Source organism: Gymnoscopelus microlampas, assembly GCF_963454915.1.
Source record: "Gymnoscopelus microlampas genome assembly, chromosome: 21".
NCBI classification, from domain to species: Eukaryota; Metazoa; Chordata; class Actinopteri; order Myctophiformes; family Myctophidae; genus Gymnoscopelus; species Gymnoscopelus microlampas.
This window is the reverse complement of record NC_139958.1, coordinates 35,466,146-35,489,970: the sequence shown is the minus strand read 5'-3', so window position 1 is coordinate 35,489,970 and position 23,825 is coordinate 35,466,146. Positions and strand designations below refer to the sequence as shown.

The following is a 23,825-nucleotide window of genomic DNA, read 5'->3' as shown; positions in this document are numbered from 1 at the left end:
AAATGAGATTGGATGCATATCAAGACAGCCATGTGTCACTATAATTTTCAAGACTCAAGCGAGATCAATGGTAAAGTGAGAGAACTTTGCACTTTGCAGAAGATACTAATATTTCGAGTGGATCACCAGCTTCAAACCGGTCTGGAGCCTTTCTGTGTGGAGTTTGCATGTTCTCCAATTTGCAGGATAAAGAATAACAGTACATGAGAAAATATAGATAAAAAAATCTGCCACAGTGAATTTATTTGTACAATGTTTCGACCTAAATGGTTTCCTGTCGCACCAAAACACATACATGATGTTTGGGACATCCTCCTGCCAGGGCCTTTGAGCAAAGGCAGTGGTCTTGAGTTGTAGCTGGCCACTGGTTGCTAAGTGGCTGCCCACTGCTCCTAATCATTACTGTAGCATGGGTTCAATGCAGATGACAAATGTACCCAATAAAGTATAACCTAACTTGACAGAGTGGTATAATTATGTTGAAGGGAAACAGTGATAACCAGTGTTTACAATTTGTCTATTTTCAAGGGGAAAATAAGGAAAACGTTTCACCTATAATGACATGCACAAGGTTGAAAAGTAGTTAAACATGACCTTCCTTCGAGTGACTTCCGGCATACAGTATCTGGAATTTAATCAGATGTCTTCATTTACACAGCTTCCATTGTGCTGGGTGTCCCTGCAGGCAGACTGGGACAAAAGAGGTGTGACATTAGAGGCCATTGAGTAGTCGCTTCACCTTGGGCACAGATAAAAAGATGTGACAAGCAGTCGCTTCTAAAGGAACGGTGACAAAGCTCGGCGATGTTTGCATCAGAGACGTCCATTCTACCCACAGGCCTTGGAGATGTGACCAGGTTAGGAGACAAAGGTCCGACATTCACTATTAGAGCCAGTTCAAAGCATGTTCAACTTCAATTCACTTATTTTTGTCACTGTGTTATAGTAGGATTTTTTATATCTTAAGAAACCTGGCCTTGAGCTAGTCAGTAGTATAGGGTACTTACTGTACTGTAGAAATTATTCTTTTTTTTTAATAACACGGCTGTAGTATATTCTTTTTTTGGTGATACTGAGTGGAATATGACTATTCCATGTGGTAGCCTATATTTAAAATCTGATAACCTTACAAGCAGAGGAAATAAATATGCCTTTGTCAAATAGTGCAGTAGCTTCTTCATAACCCTCTCATTACAACATCAAATGTATGATCATAAATGATAAACTTTTGTGCGTGCATGTGTGCATGTGTGGCATGTGCACATGCTAATTTGACACCCCAACCCATACTTGTACAAATCGTGTTCATATGCTGCTGCTCCAACTTATCGTCACGTCACTCGTGTAAAGGAGGGTGACATTGTTTTTCGTACAAGATCTCAATGTTTTGCGGTGTCAAAAGTAGTCATGAGAACAGAGAAAAGAAGAAAAAGAACAGAGGAAACCGCTTCAGATAACAGGACACAAAGCTTAGAGGCTGTGTGGGGCCCACACTTCTGATCAGGGGTGTGCAACACGTTTCAAAGTGTATTCCTTATGCCAGGGGTCTTCAACAGGGGGTCCTCAGAGCTACTATAGGGGGTCTGCCAAATCTTTGTGTGATAGGATTTCGTTTTTTTTTTACATTAACTTGAACCCTAGAATTCCTTTTCTGAGGGGAACATTAGCCAAAAATAGCAGATCTACGCGAGGCGTTGAGAGCTTGTAGATAAATAAATAATCTGAAACACAATTTTATACAATATAGAGGGGTCCCTGCTTCATCTCTCTCTCAGCTAGGGGGTCCTTGGCCTGAAAAGGTTGAAGACCCCTGCCTTATGCTGTTGACAAGTCTTTTTTTATCAATATGAACACTTCATATTCAAGGTCTCTCTCCCTCTCTCTTTTTTTTTACATACTTTTTCCTTTGCTGCCTATATGGGGGGACTGGGGGCACAACTACTTATTTCACAGGTCTAACATCATCTTTTAAAAATATCTCCATGTCTCCCGGGATCAGCCCGGTAATCTCCACGGCTCACCACTTCAGAGGGGCCGACGGCAGCCCCCGACGACCCCTGGAGACAGAGGCAGGAGGAGTAGCCACGGAGGAAAGAGAGGGGATAGGAGGACACATGAGTGGAGGAGAAACATGCTGAATGCCTGATGAGTGGAGTGCAAGCCAAGGCAAGTGAAGACACTGACTGCTGTCCCCCCTCTTTAATGACCCAGCAAGAGAGGGAGGGATGGATGGATGGAGGAATGAAAAGAAGGGGTGGTAGAGGAAGAGGGCAAGAGCGACGAGCGCTGTGTATGGAGAGCAGTGGTGGTAAAAGTACTCAAAGGTTTTACTTAAGTGAAAGTATCAATACTGCAATGTAGAATTACTCCGTTGCAAGTAAAAGTCTGGCGTTCAGAATTTACTTGAGTAAAAGTACAAAAGTATTGGCATCAAAATGTACTTAAAGTACCAAAGGTTAAAGTACTCATTATGCAGAATGTTCCATTTCAAGTTTAATTTTTTTTACAAATAATTGTAGTGGAGTAAAAGTACAATATTTTCCTCAGAGATGTAGTGGAGTAGAAGTAAAAGTAAAAAAATGGAAATACTCAAGTTGCTGCAGTTATTTCTTCAGATATACTGCAGTTGTAAAAAGTTGTAAAAAGTTGTATAAAGAAAGATACCTCAAACTTGTACTTAAGTACAGCATTTGAGTGAATGTACTTAGTTACTTTACACCACTGGTAGAGAGAGGGAGAGCAAGGTGACGGATAAAGGGAGAGATGGAAGCAACCACAGAGACAGCAAGTAAGGGCGAAGGAGCAGAGTGTCACCGTATTGAGCTCCAAGCGCATTATCTCTTACACTTGACAGAGTCAGAGCTGCTGGGCCTGGCAGCCTGTCAGACACAAATCACTGAAGCCTCTGAATACACGGCTATAGACGATGCCAGTCACACCGAGACGCACCAAAAAGGAGCCAGGATGGAGGAGAGACTAAACCCAAGGTGTAAAACACACTGGTTCTCAACCTGTGGGCCCCCGGGGGCCCAGTGGTGGGCCGTGAGGCAAGTGGGCCCCCAAATAATTGGCAAAACACTAGATTGTAATGATAACACAACATTATAAATGTGTTTGTATTTTTTTCTTTAAAACCTTGAAAAAGTGAGTTGTCATTGCTAAAAGATATAGGCCTAGATATCGCTAAAAAGGAACTTAAAGCGTACTACGTTAGTTCCATTGATCCAAACTGGAACACACAGATTGATTGATCATTGAAATAAACATGCACTGAAAATGCACGCGGCCGAAATTTTCAAGTGGTCCCTGATCCAGAAAGGTTGAGAACCACATGGTTTAGCTTAGTTTGATTAGAGCAGTTTCTATCATGTTTTTTTTTTGTTTTTTTTATAGGATGTACTGTACATTTACATGAGAACATGATTGAGCCTTTGTTTTGTTCATTGGCTCATTTGTTCTTGACTCACTTAAAGTGATATCATGATGCTTTGCAGTACAGGTGTGTAGTCATTCCTCCTACTGCAGCAATGCTGCAGTTATTTCTTCAGATATACTGCAGCTGTAAAGAGTTATCTGAGGCCTCAATATGAGAGCATCAAACACTAGCTTTATAAAACCATGTTTTGGTGGCACCTCCATGATTTCTTATTATATTTGAGCGATAATACAATGACGTTCATCTGTGTGAAGTAGCCTAAAAATGTCAACCAGTAAATCAATATTATTATAAAAAGCTAAACAAAACCTATAGATTACTATTAATTGAGCTTAACGTGACAAGATATTTGTATTTTGTGAAAGAACAATAGATTTTAAAGTGAACTATTTTGAAAACTATGAAATAATTCACAAATGACAGACAGGCGCACGCACAGAGAACTTTTTAATTATTTTAAAACTTTAATTTATTCTATTTGTAGACATATACTATGCCACTTGCACTGTTATTTCTGTTGCTATTTAACTTTTTATTATCATGACGTTGTGATGTGCTTATATTGTATTTTTAATTGTTGTCACACTGTTTGAAGAGGCTCTTAGAACAATACTCTCACTTCCTGCAATGTTTCCACAGCTGGTATTGTAAATGCATGAGATATAAAAGCATTGAACCTTGATCCTTGTTTTGGTTAAAAGGGTTGATCAAATCAATGAAATTACTAAAGATGTATTTTCTTGTACCTTTACAATTTTAAATAAAAAATGAACCACATCAAGGTGACATGCAGCACTTTCAATTAAAACAATAACGTTATTTTATATTTTATATTTAATCCTACACATACAGTTAATTTTTTGGGGGGACAAATTCCATGGTAGGATGTGGTTTAATTTACACATAAATAAAAGAGTTACATGGCAAATCATTTGTTTACATTAAACTTTATTATGTATTAATTATTGTGCTTATCCAAGATAATGTACATTAACTGCATGTACATTTTTCATTGTACACTTTTATTATTATTGTATTATTATTATTATTATTATTATTATTTTTATTATTATTATTATCATTACATTTTTGCTTCAATTTATTATCATGTTAGATTGTAAGCACAATTTCACTGCTTGTACCTAAATAGAATAATAAAACGTTCTAGATTCTTGAGTCTTGACACATAACAACCAGTAGAGGGCGCAGATTGTCACCCAACCATTTCCTTCTGTAGAAAGAGAGAGAGAGAAAGAGAGCGACAGAGAGAGAGTCGAAGAAGAAATCAAAACAAGCGCAATGGCGGCTGTCAGCAGCTCGTAATGAAGCACTAGTGAAAACAACGAGACTTCAAGTTGTGTTTTAGACGGACCAGAGAGGCCCAGAAACCCAAACGAATCGTCCAGAAAACGCCATGCAGACCATCACGCTGAAAACACTGCAGCAGCAGACGTTCAAAATAGACATAGACGGAGAGGAGACGGTGAGGGTTTGAATTAATGCATGTCATTTACACACACAGGGAGCACGGTTGCCATGTCCGCTTATTATAAGCGACTTTGGGCTTGTTTTTTTCTGTAAAGTTGCTTGTAAATATTGTTGGTAGTTGCAGGGTTATAGTTTTTTTTTGGCTTGTTTCTTTAGTGTAGCAGCTTATTTAGGCGTGCTTCCAAATGTTTTAATTATTATTCAAACCAGCGGTTCTCTAATATTTTCATGAAGGGAGCATTTGTGTTTGAGTGTTTAAAAAAATATTCCAAATATTTCACATTTCATTGCAAGAAAATAGCCGGTTTAAAGGGCTCATGTGGCCTAGTTGCCTCTTTTGGGCTCGTTTCTAAAGTGCAGTTGCTTAATTTTGGGCTTTGTTTTCCTGATGTTGTTTAAAACCAGTGGTTCTTAAACATTTTCATGTAATTTTCACCCCCCCATCTGAAAATATTTTATGCCAGGGACTATATGCCACATCTTTCACATTTTCTTCTAGATTTTTTTTTTAAATAACTGATCCACAAGCTTGCATGCGACGCGTTGTGAGCTTGTAGATCTGCTATTTTCAAACAGACGATGCAAATATAGGTTTAAAGTGCTCATGTGTGACGCTTCTTTTGGAATTGTTTTCATAGACCTAGGTTGCTTGTATCTCTCGTTAAACCTGGCAACACTGACCGGGAGTCGACTATATCCTGGAACGGAATTTTAACTTATTGCAAGTTGTATTCACTGTTGCCATATTTTGCGAGAGAAACAAGCAAGCTTGTTCTTAGAAAACAAGCCCAAAATAAGCAACTGTAGGCTAGGCTGTTTAAAAATAGCCGATGTTGCCATTTTCTAAAAAGAAAAGAGAACCGTGGGGGAAAAAAGGTTCTTTTGAACATCATTGAAACATTTTAACAACTCAAATCTTGTATGGGGTTGGGGCACCCCAACCCCATACAAGAGAGGGGGCGGTCTGTGGACAAATACATAGTCCTTTACATGAAAATGTTGAGATGAGAACTACTGGTTTAAACACCATTTGGAAACGAGACCAAAATCAGCACGTACACTTAAGAAACTAGCCCAAAACCGCTTATAGTAAGCGGACATGGCAACTCTGGTTGCTTCAAGGGTTTCTATAGTAGTTAGTCGTGATGTGTTATTCATTTAAATGGAGTTTGTTTTCTGTCTTAGTTTTTCCTGTGTGGTGAAACTGTTAACATGACGTTGCCAGGTTGGGTCATTAGAGACGGATTCATTATTGCTTGTGTTGTTAACTTGTCAGGTGAATTAATTAGCCAGGTCCAGCATATAGACGCGTCCCATAGAGAAGATGGAAACCAATGATGACTAAGTTGAAAATGGTTACAGGAAAAGTGGGCACCCAGGAAGAGTGGGCACCTCAGATGTTACATTGACATTTTCGCACATTAAATGTTAAAACATTTAATATTTGGAAAATGGTAAGTAATTAAGTAATGTTAAACTATTAGTATACATGGTGTGAACATGCACAGTACATTTAAGTCTGATCATTATCAGACTTAAATGTACCCTTCTCAACTTCTTGTTTTCTGCCCAAAATGGCTGGATATACAGGTTTTGCTATTTTGTTGCAATTGTAGAAATGTTAGACCTTATCTGTCGAATGTTCAAGCATGTTCTAATCATGTATAATTTAAGACCATTTTCCAAATATTTTATATGCCAAAATATATATATATTTTTTTACATTTTGGGGAAAAAAATCCAATTTAACATCGAGGTGCCCACTCTTCCTTGGTGCCCGCTCTTCCTGTTACCCATGCAGATGTACTTTGAATGTAAGAATGTGTAGGCTATACAAATGTAACCAACTGGACAACCAAGTCCAATTGGACAACCGAGTCCTCGGAATTTAATTAACTAACTATAAGCACTAAGTAGCTCTGGATAAAGAACAGATTGTACATGTTAAAGTCATTTTCAGACTTTCTATTTAAGGGAAATTCAAGCTTACTCTATATTGAAAGTTAGAAGAACTACACGAAACATTGCATTTCAATAAACATCACTTGGTAATAAGGAGTCAGAATAAATAGTGATATTAGATTACTGTATATATTATACACATAGAGCTCTTCACAGGTTCAAAATGACGGACCCCCCAAACCCTAATGGACCCCTGAAATTAGTTCTGAGATCCGAGTGGAGCCGACAGAAAAAAAGAGAGACACCTGGACGGCACACATTATTTTATGGACCCGACAAACCTAAAATGCTGTTCTACCACAGTATAGGCGAGAGGTCAGCTGTAGCAGCCTACAATAAGAGACGATGACATTAAATTGCATGTTTCCACCCCGATGAATAAGTAATCCATGATCACACATGGTGCACTTTGATTCCACGGAGGTATAGTTTGATGCGCTTTGTGCGTGCGCTCTCGGCTCTCACTTAAACTGACGGGGGGAACAACTTTGTTCCCATATTGCTGCAGTAATCTGATCCCTGGTCAGTCAGTCTATCATAGCAGCACTTGATTCTAGCAGGCCGAGCCCATGTGCTGCTTTCACACCTACAGCCAGCATACACAGAACAACGATTTGTTGTGTATTACCTTGTCTGACACCTAGTTGATCGAGTTGAGAGAGCAACTGCATGTAGCCAGTAACGGAACGGTCATCGCGGCGTTCAGGGCCTTCTGACCCCCCTGTCCGACCGCCTGGGCTTCATACAGAATTAAGTTTAGGAAGAAAACATTGCAGTAGAGCAGAGAAAAATATGTGACATGTACATTTATTCAGCAAAGATGACTTTTGAAAAGGATTCAAACCATACCAGGGACATGAAAGTGTCTGTCTGTCTGTCTGTCTGCATGTAAATCCCTCGAAAGGTTTTTGAAATATGTGTTTGATCATGACCTTGCTGTTATTCACTGTACTACTTATATCATTGTAATGTATTTTCTGTCCATTTGAATTCCCCTTTAAATTGATGTGCCCTTTGTAATGTACTGTACATACATTTGTGGGATGAGCAAAAACATGCTGATTATGTGGGTGGGTCCCCAGTGAAATGCGCCCACATTGCCATTATCTGTGCACAACAGAACAGCCAACACAGACAGGACATAATTGGCAATTTGATGCTGTATTCTTTGAACAAACAGCAGCAGCCATGTCACGATTCTTACATAATCGCCTCATCGCAATTATTTGAGATAATCTCCTGGAGAGTTTGTAGATATGCTATTCTTTTAATAAAATGGAACATATAAGATAGTTCTGTCCATAGTTATTTATTGGTGATTTATTTTGATCATTGGTACCGGTACTGGTCATTGTCAGTCATCTCTGTGCATAAGTTATTTGTCATATCTGCAACGTGTTGTGAGCTTGTAGATCGTGTGTTTTTGATAACGCAAGAACATTTTTGAAAACGACCCATCGGCTGCATGTTTGCAGATACTGATCTCGTCAAAAAAAAAAAGGCTGATATATTGGTTGAGCTCTAACCAGGATTTGTAGCGGGTCAGCCAACATGGATGGCTTTGTTACTCCAGCAAGGTACGGCATTGTCTTGAGGAGATTCCAAAAGTGTTCAATAGGCTCTATGCACAGCAGCCATATTGGAAAGAAATTGGGCCTCATCTTACTTCCTTCACAGGTGTTACCAATGATACTAATGAAGGCTCTGTTCCATTCTGGTCAAACAGAGTCAGGGTGCTGATATTGTGCATGTTGGCTCACTAGAAATACTAGTGGGTCTCAAAGTGTGGTCCAGGGAGGGACCCTCATGGTTCCTTGAGAGGGTGTAACTCTGAGAGTGTACAAATGGAACCAAATGGACCCTCCCAGGTCCATTTGGTTCCATTTGTACACTCTCAGAGTTATGGGGGTCCTTGAAATCAAAACGTTTGAGAACCACTGTGCTACACTAAATGGAACAGAGCCTTCATTAGTGTCATTGGTGAAACCTGTGAAGGAAGCAAGGAAGGGGCCCAATTTCTGTCCAATATTGCTGCTGTGCATAGAGCCTATTGGTTTGAGCCAGGTCTGGGCTGTTGGCAGTTCATTCCATCCTTTCTTCTCCACATCCTGCAGGTAATATTTACAATGCTGCCTCTGTAGGGGCCAGCAGTGTCATCTTTGAGGATGGCGTTAGGAGCCAGATTGTGAAGATTTGGGGTCACCAAGTGGTTGCCATGTCCGCTTTATTATAAGCGACTGTAAAGTCGCCTGTAAATATTGGTTGAGTTGCTTTTTTTGGGGGGCTTGTGTAGTAGCTTATTTGGGTGTGGTTCTCAAACATTTTCATGTCAAGGAGTACCAGGGACCCCCATACAAGATATGTGTTAAATGTTACAAAAACATTCCACAATTTGTACATCAAGATTTCTTTGAAAAAGCAGATCTACAAGCTTGTCGATGGGCAATTTTCAAATAGCTGATGTATATGGTGATACAATGTAAATAGCCAATGATCATGTGGCCTACAATCGCTTCTTTTGGGCTTATTTTCATAGACCTGATGGTTGCTTGTTTCTCTCGCAAAATCTGGCAACACTGCCAATGACTACAGAATCTCATCCCCATATCGTAGTGCATTCAGATTGTCATCAGGTGGTGACTAGAGTTGGTTCTGCTTTCGGTTTACCCAGTCTGGTGTACAAGCTTATACCGGTTTGATTTTATGTGGGTTGACTGACTGACTGTATACGTCATTATGAGATGTGCTGGCAAGTAAAACGTAGCCTACAACAGCAACCTATGCCGACAACATCACGTCTACTTACCGACAGTGCTAAATCCGTCTTGTATTGCATTAGTAATAAGCAATATGACAACCTGAACTGATTAACATTACTAATTTACAAGTGGAGCTGTGCAGCAGGCCGGGCGTAGTTGGGAATCGATCATGTCGGTAGCGCTGCACTGTGGACATTTCTGCAGGCGACCTGGACATTTTGGTAGTGCAACAGTCACGTATTAAAGCAGCTTGTGACTACACATTGACCATGAAAAACAGAAAATGGAGCGATCAAACGGAAGGGATTGACCGCTGAGCCACCGGCAACATCGAGGAGATCAGATTTCACTGACGCTCGTACAGCGTGCTGTTTACAAAGCATGAGCTATCAAAAATGTGACCCCCAACGGCTGCAAGGTTGATCTGATCCAGTGTCCATAAAATTAAAACCAGCCCGTTCACCCCAGATACATGAAATGATAAATTAACACGCTCATCTCAATGGTCTTTGTGTAGTTCTCTCTCCGGATATTCCAATGTTATTGGGATCTGCACTTTTGATTGTCAAACATGTACTGTAACATTTAAGAGGGTACTTTACATGTATTTATATGTTTCCACAGGTCAAGACATTGAAAGAAAGGATTGAACATGAGAAGGGGAAGGACGGTTTTCCAGTCGATGGACAGAAACTGATATATGCAGGTACGTTACAATGATGAATTCCGGCTCATATCAGTGCAGTAATGCACTTGCTTTTACTATAACAATCACATATCAGCTGATTGGATTATTTACCTAACGCTCCATTTTATTTTGAGCATGCCTTCATTACATATTCAAAACAAATATACACAGGCCAGGGTCACTCCCAGAGTCTCCCACTCCCATAGGGTGCACTTGTTTAAGGACACCCGGTATTGTGCTGTCACATGACAGACAGAGAATTGCAAATCGTTGTTGTTGGGCAGAAACCTTGTAAGTCCAAAACGGTTCCTGTTTTATATTATGTTTTTTAAAAGTGTGAAAACAGCCGATCAACAAGGTCACAGCACGTCTCAGTGTGACGTGGTGTGAGCTTATAGATCTGCTATTTTCACTACTTTTGTCCAACACTCTTGTATGATGAAGCACGACATTAGATCATACAAAGTTTAAGCATTTCGATTTTAAATTGATTGCAAAATCCACCTAGCGGGTACATGAATGCTAGCCTGGCATTGGCCAGACTGATAACGTGGATTCAGTCTCACGTTCCTCCCCGGTATCAATCTGGACTTCGGCCCATAGGGAGCGAGTATGAGAAATCAGAAAATGATCGGGCCAATCAGTGACTGCGTTTCCACTGCTGTCCGTACAACAGTGAAAAGCACAGGGTCCCCACGGTCATGAAATTCCTGGAAATATTTTGAAAAAAATAAATAAAAAAATCCAGTACTGGAAAAGGTTTGGAATTGATCAAAGGTCCTGGAATTTATCAAGGGTCCTGGAAAAATATTTGGCTATGCATTGTTTTGGCTATTGATTTTTTTTAATACAAAACATTTTCATAAACATGTATAACATTACACAAAATATGTAACATAAGTAGTTATATAATATGTAACATAAGTACGAACGGGCTGTGTAACACCCCATCCGCACTGCCAGCGATGCGACGTGACGCGAAGCGAGCGGGCGATGAAATCTCATTAAAATACATGTTTTTGAATGAGACCGTCCTGACCTACCGCGAGCGACAACGAACCGTGCTACGACATCGTCCACCCCTCCTATTTTCGCTCGCAGGGTCACTATGCCCTAATTTTGCATGAAATGTTGAATGACATTGTACTATTTTATATTCTATGCTTTATTTTTGATACACTGCCTATCTTTGGGCATTGTACATAAGAGTAAGAGACACATTATTGCGCTGAATGATTGTTTTATAGGCCTGGAAATTGGGCTAAATATTCTGGAATTAAACGTTTTGGAAAAGTTTTGGAAATTCATTGCTAAAAATGTGTGGGGACCCTGAAAGCATCAAAATCATTTTCTAATTTCTCATACTAGCTCCTTATGGGCCGAAGTCCAGACTGATACCGGGGAGGAATGTGAGAGTGGATCCACGTTATCAGTCTGGCCAATGCCAGGCTACATGAATGCCTGCTTGGGAGGTCTTGTAGTGCAACACAATTTGTAATCTGCTAGTTTCACTGTTTTTGAAATAACGAGGTGCACCCTTTGATGAGAGGCATAATTCTTATTTTTTTGTGTGTGATTTGTGCTTGATAATGGGAGTCCTTTGCCTTTTCTACAAAACTTGAGATGAGATTGAAACCAGAATCACTTGCTAGCATAATGAAGTGGCCCTATACACTATTTAGCAATTACATTGCTTTTTAATGACTACTTTGAGGAAACTGTGCATTTTCAGTTAAAATTGATTTATGTTAAAACTATTTTGACACAAATCTATAGCTATAGTTAAACAACAGTACAAGTTGTTAGTACCGTCCGTTATTCAAGCTATGCCATAAAATCATTTATGTTCCTACTGTAATTGGTCACTTAGGAAAACGCTTGATTAACAAATGTGTGGATGGCTCCCTAGCAAAACGTCTTGAAACACGTTAAAAACGGCTTAATCAATGTCCCCTCAAACTGTTCTTTTGCAGTGTCTAACAAGACTATAGCAGTCTTTTGTTTTTAATCTGATTTCAGCGAGGTCCTTCCAAAGGCTTCCATGGTTGTTATTGAACACTCATTCATGTTTGCTCCTCCTAGGTAAAATCCTGAGTGATGACACAGCGCTCAAAGAGTACAAAATAGATGAGAAGAACTTTGTGGTCGTCATGGTTGCAAAGGTAGGAGGGTGTCTGAGAAATCAATTTATATTCTTTTGTTCCCCCTTCAGAACATTAGATCTGTTTGATAGCCCTCTTTCTCCGGGTGGACTGTGAGGATATATAACAAGTGGGCCCCCAAATGATTGGCAAAACAGTTAAGATTGTGATGATAATATAACACGCATATCTATCTATCTAGCTATGTAGCTAGCTTTCTATATACAGAACAAAAAGAAAATCATCATTTTATTTTTTAAACCTTGAAAACAAATGTGTTTTCATTGTGATACCAATACATTTAATTATACTACGTTAGGTCCACTGATTCAAGCCAGAACACTATTGATTGATCATTAAAATAAATGCACCCTGCCCACCCTTCTGATTAAGTGACTGTTAAGTGATCAGATGGTTGGGCTGCAAACGCTTTTGAGATTTTCAAGTAGGCCCTGGTCCAGAAAAGGTTGAGAACCACTGGCTTATAAAACCTCCTCTCGATCATTTGTCCTGGAAAGCCCTCGGTGGAAGCAGACGGTAAAAATGTCACGATTGGCCATGAAACGACATTTAAACCATGGCCTTGTACGTTCAACCATGCATGTGCGTCTGATTTTAAGAGGCCTTGTTCAGCTCACACTGTGACCACCGGCGACGATGGCAGATGGTTAATTATCCCATTAAAACCGGGAACGCATCTGTGTACTTACACCATTATTTTATACTTTGGCTATTCAAAAATAGCAGATATGCAACCTCATAGCGTGGCACCGAGTGCCGCGCTATGAGCTTGTAGATCTGCTATTTTTTTTTAAATCGTGAAAATGTTTGCATAACTTGGAATATATATATATTTTTTAAAGCAAACATTTTTAACTCAAATCTTTGCTTCTGGGGGGTCCCTGGAACAACATATTTTCAGATGGGGGTCCGTGGTCAAATACATATCATTTTGGGTGTCCTTGACATGAAAAAGTTTGAGAACCACTGATATTGTAGCAACATACGTTTTTCAGAAAACTGTTAGGATTTAGAAGACATTTTGTAGAATCGGAACCTCAGGCCTTAATGGGTTAACTTTCCATGTCATTGGAGGGGAAGGTGCGTCGTGAGCATAATGGAGGGAGACGGAGAATAGTGGTTGTCTGTTTGGCTTTTGTGAGTGTATTGGAGTGCTCTTAAAAAATGAGGCAAATGTCATTTCACTTTGTGCCTATTTTTATATACTAGCCTCTAGGCTGTATCAGGACAGGTCACAGTTTGTGACACATTTGATTTGAGTGATATGAAGGGTGGAGAATTATGTTTTTGAGTAAATTTATTCAGCCAGATATTGAGATATTTATACACAATTATTAGTCTCTCTTGCTTTGCCCAATACCAGCAGTGAAGTTGTTGTGTTCTGCCTGGGCATACATTGTGAAAAGCAAAGGTTTGCTTGATCCTGTAGCACATTGGGTTCTAAATGAAATGGAACTTTAAAAATAGTTTTATGCCCACAACCATGGAGACTTTGATTCCTCCACGGTGCCTTTGGTTTGGCCGTGCGCCATTGACGCCATGTGTGTTGGAGGAGACACATGGTTGTCTACACCCCCAGTGCCCCACCAGACCAAAAAGAAGGGGTTGGCAGTGAAAGGGAGAGAAACAATTGAATAAACACCAGAACAATGTCATGTAATTTTACAATAAATATAATTGCATCTGTGGAAAGATCAGTCTGTGACTGCCTCAAGAAGCTGACCGTTGACCTAAAAGTAATTTAAAGACATAAAGCTTAATAGAAGGGAATATAATGGAGAAATAATAAGAGAGGCCTAAAGGCATGAACTCGGGGTGTAATGTTAAGCTTTTTATTGATTTCATCAGGAGTATTGTGTAAGAGCATTTTATACTCTGACAACACGTGGGACTTTAACCCCAGGGTCAAGTGTTTACACTTAAACTCATCTAGATTACAACCCTGACAGGTAATGAACAGCCTCTGTTCAATATAATGTGGATTACATTCATTACAATGACGGTATTGCTTTGCAATGTTAATGACATTTGAGTTAGCTAGCAAAGTATGTTTTTCTGACAGTCATAAAAGCATAGCCCTCTGTCTTTTTCTTTTTTTTGCAGCCTAAACCAGCCCCAGCAGCTGCACCCTCAGGTCCTGTCACTACATCATCCTCAGCTCCAGCTGCCTCAGCGTCGGGCTCTGACACCCCAGCAGAAGATGCACCTAAAGACGACAAGACAGAGGACAGTCCACCCACAACTGCTGCACCTGTTACAGGGTATATCTCTCTTAGCTACTCAGGCCCTATATACTTGGTCATATGACAAATGGCAAAAACAAACTTTTGAGCATTTTTACATTTTTGTAAAACCGTTTTGAAGATGTTCTAACAATGATGTGCACAAAACGGTGGCGCCCTGTTGAGTTAATGAAATATACATAGATAATATAGAAGTTTCGTAACGTGTCTTGTTGTCTCCATATCTGCATAGAAGTACAACCAGACACGTTACCACAAACCGTAAATGAAACCATCACTTTAATCAGTTTAAGCATTTAAAAATATATATATTGTATTGTCATACTGGCACTTTCATTCTAGGACCAGTCATACTGTCAGGACACCCACTATGTGGCTTAATGTTGTGTACTGTAACTGTAATGTTAATATTATTCATATCATTATTAATTATTACATGTTCATTGTTTTCTTGCAGCACCACTGAAGAGGGAACAAATCCTGATTTAATCGATGAAGCACTTTCAGCTCTCGGTAAGACCTTACTAATGTCAACAATCTTGTCATGAATTATTGATTTGAATACATGTACCACATGTAGAGCTTTAAGTTTTCCGGCAATACGCCGGATTCCGTAGATAATTAACTTTTGGGTTGGGGAAAAAAATAATCTAAGGTCACTGTCGAGGCCAAATATTCATTACATTTTGAGGGGTCCCGACAAGAAAATATTTCATATGGATTATAATTCTGACAGTTACTGTACATTGTTGGCAGAGATACGCACTCTGCTGAGTGCAAGCTTTCTTGTTTGAACTGTGTCTGTATTATTGTTTATATCGAACAGAGGGTTTTAATGAAGCTGAAAGTGAGTAGTAAGTAGTCATGTCACGTCATTCTTCTCTAACACCGGCCAGTGCGGCCACATCTCCTCTTGTCTGGTGGTGATGCAGGCCTGTGAAATTTGAACATTTGACATTGTTTGTGACGGTAATGAATACAAACTTTTATTGTTCTCCAAGGGCACTGGTGCTGTTGGCAGCAGCAAAGCAAAACAAGGGGAATAAAAAGATAAATCAAATTGCTGTCAGCGACACTTTTACAGTGTTCGAGGCCCCTCGATGGTCAAATGTGGGGGAACTACTTTACCGACACTTTGTTTTCTTTGTGGTCTAAGAGTAGTTGATGAAACTTTACAGGTAAAACATCATATCAACCACTGATGTCACTAACATGCTTTTGCACTGAAATTAGTTATGCCTGATTTATACTTAGTTGTGTGGCGCTTTCGCGCACCGATCTACAAACACATAACGGGTCGCAAGCTTGTAGATCGGCTATTTTCGGCTTTATGGTTAGGCTTAAAGATGCCAAAAAAAAAAAAAAAAAGTATTCATAAAATCGTCATCCCAAAATATTTGTCCTCACAATTATAGTAGTACAAACGTGTTTGTGTGTGTGTGTGTGTTCTCAGTGACGGGCCAGTCGTATGAATCCATGGTGGTGGAGATGATGCTGATGGGGTACGAGAGGGAGCAGGTGGTGGCCGCTCTCAGAGCCAGCTACAACAACCCAGACAGAGCTGTGGAGTATCTGCTCTCTGTAAGATACCCTGCACTACACCTATGTATTGTGTACTCTCACACTGCACTACACTGCATCAAATACTGTGTACTCGTACTGCACGCCATCTAATGTGAACTCATACCGCTCTATACCTCATGTATACTCACGCTACACTACACCTAATGTGTAACGGGCAAGCATTGGCGCACAGGCGCTGCTTTTTTATGTTACTGAATGCAGCCGTTCTCACTGGCAGCGCATGGCATTGAAATGCATTGCATATAGGAAGACCAGACGTGCGACTGTGGCCTGGCCTGGCGAGAACAGACGAGCGCAACTGTGCGCAGCATCATACTGCTCTACACCTAATGTGTGTCGTTTTCAAGCGGCAAAAGTGGTGCTTTAAACCTTGTATGTCGAAAACCTTCTGGGAAAGGATGAATGACTGTCCCAATGATTATACCAATCACTACCCATCTGACCCCATTCCATGTGTTTGGGGAAAGATTATAACTTGGATCGCAATGAGGGTTCTGTCATTCACTCTCAAGCCCACAATAAACGGACCAGGCCAGAATCAGAGCTTGTTGTGGGATCAATTATTTCAAACTGTTGCCTTGATTACGATTAATGAACGATTATTATACATGTTTTAAGTAAAAATAGCCCAATCGCGACATGTTTAGTCGATTATAAAAACAAAATCCCTTTTTCGTATAGATTCGTTAATACGTTTTATTCAATGAACCTACCTGAACAATATTAAGTGGGTTATTGGTTCTAAACGTCTATTTGGAATATATGTTTGGTTAATTGCCCTGTCAATATGTTGTTGTCCAGGGCATCCCAGCCAGGGAGGAACGCAGCACAGGAGGGGCCGACCCAGTGGCCCCTCTAGTAGGAGGAACGCCAGCCATTTCCACCGCTGGTCTGAGTCTTCCCTCCACAACCGGCTCCTCACAGGGTGACAGTGGAGGTGAGTGCAACAGTTATTCAAACTAATTAATTCAATCAATGTTTATTAATTTGTTAATTTAATACAAGCATTGATCGCTATTTTGGGCATGTCATTATAGGTGAAAAGTTTCAAAACATCTGGAAAAGAATACTGACAAATACTCCCAATGCGTGCAATGTGACGCGTTGTGTGATGAACTATAAAATAGGGTATAAGTGGTTAATCGATTTGTTGATATATAAAAAAAATAAACAGGCTCCATGATTATTCCATTAAACGAAAAAGTTATCGAATCAAATCTGTAAGAAAATAAGCAATAGTGGAGAGGGTCACACGTCACACATTGCTGTACGCCAGTGGTCCTCAAACGTTATTTTTTTGTATTATCTTGTTCCAGGACCCCCATCACTCCTGAGAGTGTACAAAAGGAACCAAATGCACCTGTAAGGGTCCATTTGGTTACTTTTGTACACTCAAGAGTTACAGACCTGGAAGGGTCCATTTGGAACCCATTTTGAGAACCATTTCTGTAGGCTCCGTAAGCCAAATGCTAGTGATTCCGCTCTGTTGTTGTTCTGTTAATGCTATCTCTACCAGATCCCCATCCCCACCAATATATCGGCCATTATTTGACCTTTTTTTACGACATCAGTATTTGCAGATTTTTTCAAATTTGTCCTGATTTTTTTTTTTAAATACTTGTAATCTGCCGTCCCTATTTTGGGTATGTTTAAAAATAGCAGACAGCGTTGTGATCTTGTAGCTATTTTTGAGCATGACAGTTAAGGGCTTAAAAGGTTAAATAAAATACATTTCAGTTTATATTTACTTATTTATTGGATAATTAAAGTTAGCCTAATTGTTCTTTTCATATATGAGTATTTAAAGTTGAATTGGACTTTTTTTTAATCTGACCTATTTATTTGTTGTCTTAGAAGTAAACATTTCTCACTTTGATTTCAAGATTTTGCACTTTTCTTTACACTATACATCGATCAGAATGATCAGCAATCGCTTGTCTAGGACTCTCCAAAATCAGGATTGGAATCAGACTAAAAAAAAACTGGCATCGGTCGGGACTCTAATCTTTAACATAGACTTTGTTATTTTGGCCTTTAATCTTCCTGTTGTATCTTCCTGCTGTTCTCCAGGCAACCCCCTGAGCTACCTGGCCAGCCAGCCCCAGTTCCACACCATGAGGCAGCTCATCCAGCAGAATGCCTCCCTGCTTCCAGCCCTGCTGCAGGAGATCGGCAGAGAGAACCCAGAGCTCCTGCAGGTACAACACCTAACAGCCTGTGGGCCCAAATAATATTGGCAATACATGTAGGACTACTGTTGAAACCCCTACACATACTGTAACTATAGGTTATCCACACCTATTATTGTGTCATTTAAGGGATGGAATTCCACTATAGCACGTTTTGTCTCATTGAATGACGACACTCCTCCACCAATGTGGTCTGCAACATCTGACCCTGTGATTATTTTTTGAGAGTTGTCAACCCAGCAAAAGCATCACGACGAGACAAGTCTGTGTCTTTCTTCGTATGTTTCTTTATCAGTGGTGCTCAAACTTTTTCATGTCAAGGACCCCCAAAATTATATTTATTTGGCCGCCGACCCCCATCTCAAAATATTTTGTTCCAGGGACCCCCAGAAGCACAGATTTTAGTTAAAAATGTTCGCTTTAAAACAATATATTTTCAAAGATTTGCACACATTTTCAACATTTTACAAAAATAGCCAAATTGTAAAACAATGCTTTTTTTTTAGCTCAAATCAAAAAGTGACACAGATGCGTTCCAGGTCTTAAGGGGTTAAACTACAGATTGTGTCACTGCAGCAGGAATGTAGATGCAATTTAGCAGCACACGATATTTCTTTCCTATGGTTCAGTGCGTATAGGTCCTTGAGCACTAACGTTTGCATTGCGTCGGTTAACCTTTTAGCTGATCATGAAAAGCAAGTTCTTGCAGTGCCATCCCTTTCTCTCCAGCAGCAGTTTGGGATCATTACTTGGGCTTTTACTGTCTGCTGAGATGCCAAACTATGTGCATAGTTCATTTTTATGGGTTCACGTAGTATCTCTTAGTCTCACGTTTACACGGCAACGATCAGAATAGAAAACGACAAAGTGCCGTTGCGTTCTCACTTTTTATTCTGTGTTTACACGGTGACGCAGCAGCGATTGAAAAAAACGCTGTAGTGTGTATGCCAGGTGGCTAGGTGGCGGTGACGCGCTGCCAGATAGACCAGTCACGCATGCGTAGAACCACTCCCGTTCTTCTTCCTATCACAGCTGTTTGTTGACATCGCGCACGTGGCGTGAGCCGACGTGAGACATGATGTCACACGTTTTGTCGTTTCTCCCCTATTGCCCGTTTACATTAAGACTGGAGACGGTTTTGTTGCGTCTAAACGGAAGGCACATCTGATATTTTATTTTGACGTTTTTCTCTAGAGACCGTTGTCGTCTAAACAGGGCCTTAGTTAACCCATTTTGGGGCGGGAACCCCTATTTGTAACTATACTTTTCAGGACGGGAACCCCTTTTAGGGTTCCTGTTGCTATGTACAGTATATAGCAACATCTTGTTGTAATTTTTTTATAAATATTTGAAGATTTTCAGAAACCTTAGGTCAGGATTTAGAAGGCGTTTTAGAATCGGCCTCAGGTCTAAATGGGTTAAGGACATTCAGTTTTCTGTGAAAAAACGTCTATGTTGGGTTGTACGCAGAGGAAGATTACCGGTACTTTGAATTGTTTGGGAAAGAGCAGAATTTGTATACTGGAAACCATTGGTTCTCAAACCTTTTCATGTCAAGGACCCCCAAATTGACAATTATTAGCCCATGGACCCCCATAAGAGAAGATTTTTAAGGCTGTAGCAGTGATTTTCAACCATTTTAATTTCAAGGACCCCCAGTTTGACATGCATTAGGCTACGGACCCCCATTTAATGGCATTTCTCTCTCTGGGACCCCAATTTATATTGTAAAATCAGTGTTAATGTAACTCTGAGAGTGTACAAATGGAACCAAATGGGTCCATTTGGTTCCATTTGTACACTCTCTGAGTTATAGACCCATAAGGGTCTATTTCTATGTCTAGTTCCTAACTATCTATCATTTAGCCGGTAGAGTTCTCATCAGGCCTGAAAATTAAGGCTCGGCCCTAACTGGGCCCGACTGGGCCGGCCCGAGGCTCGGCCCGAACCCGACTATTACCATCATGTTAGGCCCGAAAGCCCGAAAAAACCCGAGGGGGAAAAAAAAAAAGATTTTTTTTTTCTGTTCTGAATGTGTATTTATCTATTATTATTTTAAAAAATCATTAAAAAATATATATATATTTTTTTTTTTTCATGGAGCCCGAGGCTCGGCTCGGCCCGACCAATTAGCATACTTTTGAGGCCCGGCTCGGCCCGAAAATGTCGGGTCGGGCCCGGTCGGGTTCGGGTAGAATTTGAGAACTCTATTAGCCGGGGACCCCCTGGAACTCCCGCAAGGACCCCTGGGGGTCCCCGGACCCCACTTTGAGAAGCCAATGCTGTAAACCGTTCCATTTTCTCCTGTAGGAGATCAGCAACCATCAGGAACAGTTCATCCAGATGTTGAACGAGCCCAACCCGGAGGGGGTGCAGGACAGCAGCAGCAGCAGCAGAGCCGGTGGTGTTGGTGCAGGCGGAACGGGCGACGCCGCCGGTGGAAACCCTATGAACTACATCCAAGTAACACCGCAGGAGAAAGAGGCCATCGAAAGGGTGAGGAGGACCATACCACCTGCTGTGACTTATGTTTAACCCATTAAGACCTGGAACGCATCCGTGTGTCATTTTAAGATTTTTTTTTTGGCTATTCAAAAATAGCAGATCTACAAGCTCATAGCGCGGCACCGAGTGCCGCACTATGAGCTTGTAGATCAGCTATTTCTTTTTAGAAGAATCGTGATAATTCCTGAAAATCTTATACATATGTATATATTTTTTAAAGTTTTTTGAAAAAAAATATGTTTTGCTATAATCAGTGGTTCTCAAACTTTTTTCATGTCAAGGACCCCCAGAATTATATGTATTTGGCCGTGGACCCCCATCTCAAAATATTTCGTTCCAGGAACCCCCAGAAGCAAAGATTTGAGTTAAAAATGTTTGCTTAAAAAAAGAATATATATTCAAAGATTTGCACACATTTTCAAGATTAAGAAAAAAATAGCAGATCTACAAGCTCGTAGCGTGGCACTCGGTGCCGCGCTACGAGCTTGTAGATCTGCTATTTTTGAATAGCCAAAGTGTAAAAAAATGCTTTTTGGCTCAAATCAAAAAGTGACACAGATGCGTTCCAGGTCTTAAAGGGTTAAGTTCTACTCCATCGCACAATGGTGTCGCACACCGAAATTAGCCCGATATACAAGCTCACAACGCGCCGTGATGCGATACGCTTGCGAGCTTGTAGATTTGGCACGCATTTCGCTATAGCACCCATCAAACACAAAGTTAATATTGTGCTTTAACAGTTATTTATTTAGCATGATTAAAAATAAATAGTGGAAATAGCCAATCTACAAGCTCACAATGCGTCGCATCGCGATGTGAGCTTGTAGATTGGCTATTTTCACTATTTAAAAAATATATATATTTGAAAATGTATGAACATTTGTCAACATGGAAACAATTATGACTATTATGCAAAATAATTGTGATAATCTCAAATAATTGCATTTATGTAATAATTGTGACAGGCCCAAATGTGACCAAATACGGGGTAGAAGTCCCGAGCTGAGTGTGCTCTACTGTCAGATGCAAATACATATTGTGGGGGTTCCTTGACATGAAAAAGTTTTAGAACCACTGATATAAAATATTTTGTGATGTTCGCTCTAAATTTTTTTTTATACATTCAAAGATTTGCACAAATCTTCTCGATTTTTCAAAAATAGCAGATCTACAAGCTCATAGCTATGAGCTTGTATATCGGCTATTTTTCAGTAGCCACAGAAATCTAAAATGACAGATGCGTTCCTGGTCTTAAAGGGTTGAGAGAAGGCCGAAATGTGAGTCAATCGGTCTCTTGGTTACTATCTTACTTCTAACCTCTGTCTTTGTCATTCCAGCTAAAAGCTCTAGGATTTCCAGAGGGACTTGTTATACAAGCCTACTTTGCCTGTGAGAAGAACGAGAACTTGGCCGCAAACTTCCTCTTACAGCAGAACTTTGATGATGATTGATTAATAAAGCCATAGTCATTTAGACTTTTTGTTTTATTTCCATTCTCTACTTTTGGATTGATCACATTGAATGCATAAACAATTATAGGCCTTCTACATTTTTGTTAATTTGTTTTATGTAGAGACATATTTACAATAAATTGATCTTTTTATGGTTACAGTGGTTCAAATTCAGTTGGTGTGTCAAAACTGTAGGTTCTGATCAGTTCAAAATGGAGGAAATTTAAGTAAATCTCACAATGTTCTGTATTGATAGCTACTATGAAACCAAAATGATCCTAGGAAAAGATAAACAAAACAGCATCTACCAAATAGGATGATGAAAGGTAGTTAACTCCAGGATTAGGGAGGTTTTCATCACCTTCCTAAAATAATTGTTCGAGGAAATTACATATTTCTTTTGCCTAAATCATCTCTTCATGATGCTCGCCACCTCTGATAGACTTGCCTATATATCCTTATTGAAAAGATGATGCTGTTCCCACCCCATTAGTATAATGGCCTATGTCAAGAATGTGACCTAGGCCATTGTATTTTGCGTAAGTCACAAGACAATGTGACTTACGCAATTGTAATTTTACAACCTTTCAAGGTGACACAAGTAATTTGGCTGTAGTCAGGTTTACAAAGTCACAACGCAAATTGGCCTAAGTCATTTAATTATCTTTCTCTTACGTGTAGTTAACAGACGGCGTTGTTAGTATGTCAATAGTCATATTGTCATAAATGTTTTGTGTGAAATTAAGAAATATATTTGGTTCCGTTCATTATGTTTTCTGAAAAACTTGAAAAAAATTACTTGGACCATTATTTTAGGAAGGTGACGTTTTGTTTTATTATTCATGCACCTGTTATGTGCATTTGTTCTTGTTTATTTTCTCTCTTCACTTGCCAGTTACTGCGATTCCTAGATGTTATAGCAGCAGTTTTTGATTACTAAGATTTCTAAATGATGAACATGTTATGGTAAATGTTTTGTTTTATATATTTTCTAGTAAAATTACAATATCTGACTGCATGCAAATAATCAAAGTTTGTCTTGTGGACAACGGCTTTGTAAGAAGACAGGCATTATTGTGGCTTATGTAGGCCTATTAAAGTCTATAATCCCGAAACATCTATATACACGTAGGTCCTGTGGCATATCATCACTCCTGTCATTTTTACAGAATTAAAATAAACAAAAACTCTTGATTGTTTGCTTGTATGCAATATGCTGTGCATAAAGTTCTAATCTATGCCATGACTGCCATGACTCTTGTTCACTTATTTGAAGGAGTTATTTGTACGTCATGAGAATTGAGTTAACTTACATTCATCCAAAACTTTGTCACAACCCTAATGTAGTTTAGAGGCTA

General features: G+C 39.8%; 1 protein-coding gene across 1 annotated transcript; it reads left to right on the top strand.

Moving 5' to 3' along the window:
• Positions 1–4,720: 4,720 nt before the first annotated feature.
• Positions 4,721–23,713, top strand: rad23b (RAD23 homolog B, nucleotide excision repair protein). The gene is made up of 10 exons (XM_084047405.1): positions 4,721–4,919; positions 10,270–10,351; positions 12,416–12,495; positions 14,599–14,756; positions 15,196–15,251; positions 16,192–16,319; positions 17,124–17,259; positions 18,393–18,520; positions 20,822–21,007; positions 22,354–23,713. Exons 1-10 carry the CDS (start codon positions 4,851–4,853, stop codon positions 22,465–22,467), a joined length of 1,137 nt encoding a protein of 378 aa, XP_083903531.1. The 5' UTR covers positions 4,721–4,850; the 3' UTR covers positions 22,468–23,713.
• The last annotated feature ends 112 nt before the right edge of the window (positions 23,714–23,825 follow it).

Coding starts and splice junctions, on each gene's coding strand:
- rad23b (XM_084047405.1), top strand. CDS start 4,851: ATGCAGACCATCACGCTGAAAACACTGCAGCAGCAGACGTTCAAAATA. Junction 14,757..15,195: donor ACTGCTGCACCTGTTACAGG/GTATATCTCTCT, acceptor GTTTTCTTGCAG/CACCACTGAAGAGGGAACAA. Junction 21,008..22,353: donor AGAAAGAGGCCATCGAAAGG/GTGAGGAGGACC, acceptor TTGTCATTCCAG/CTAAAAGCTCTAGGATTTCC.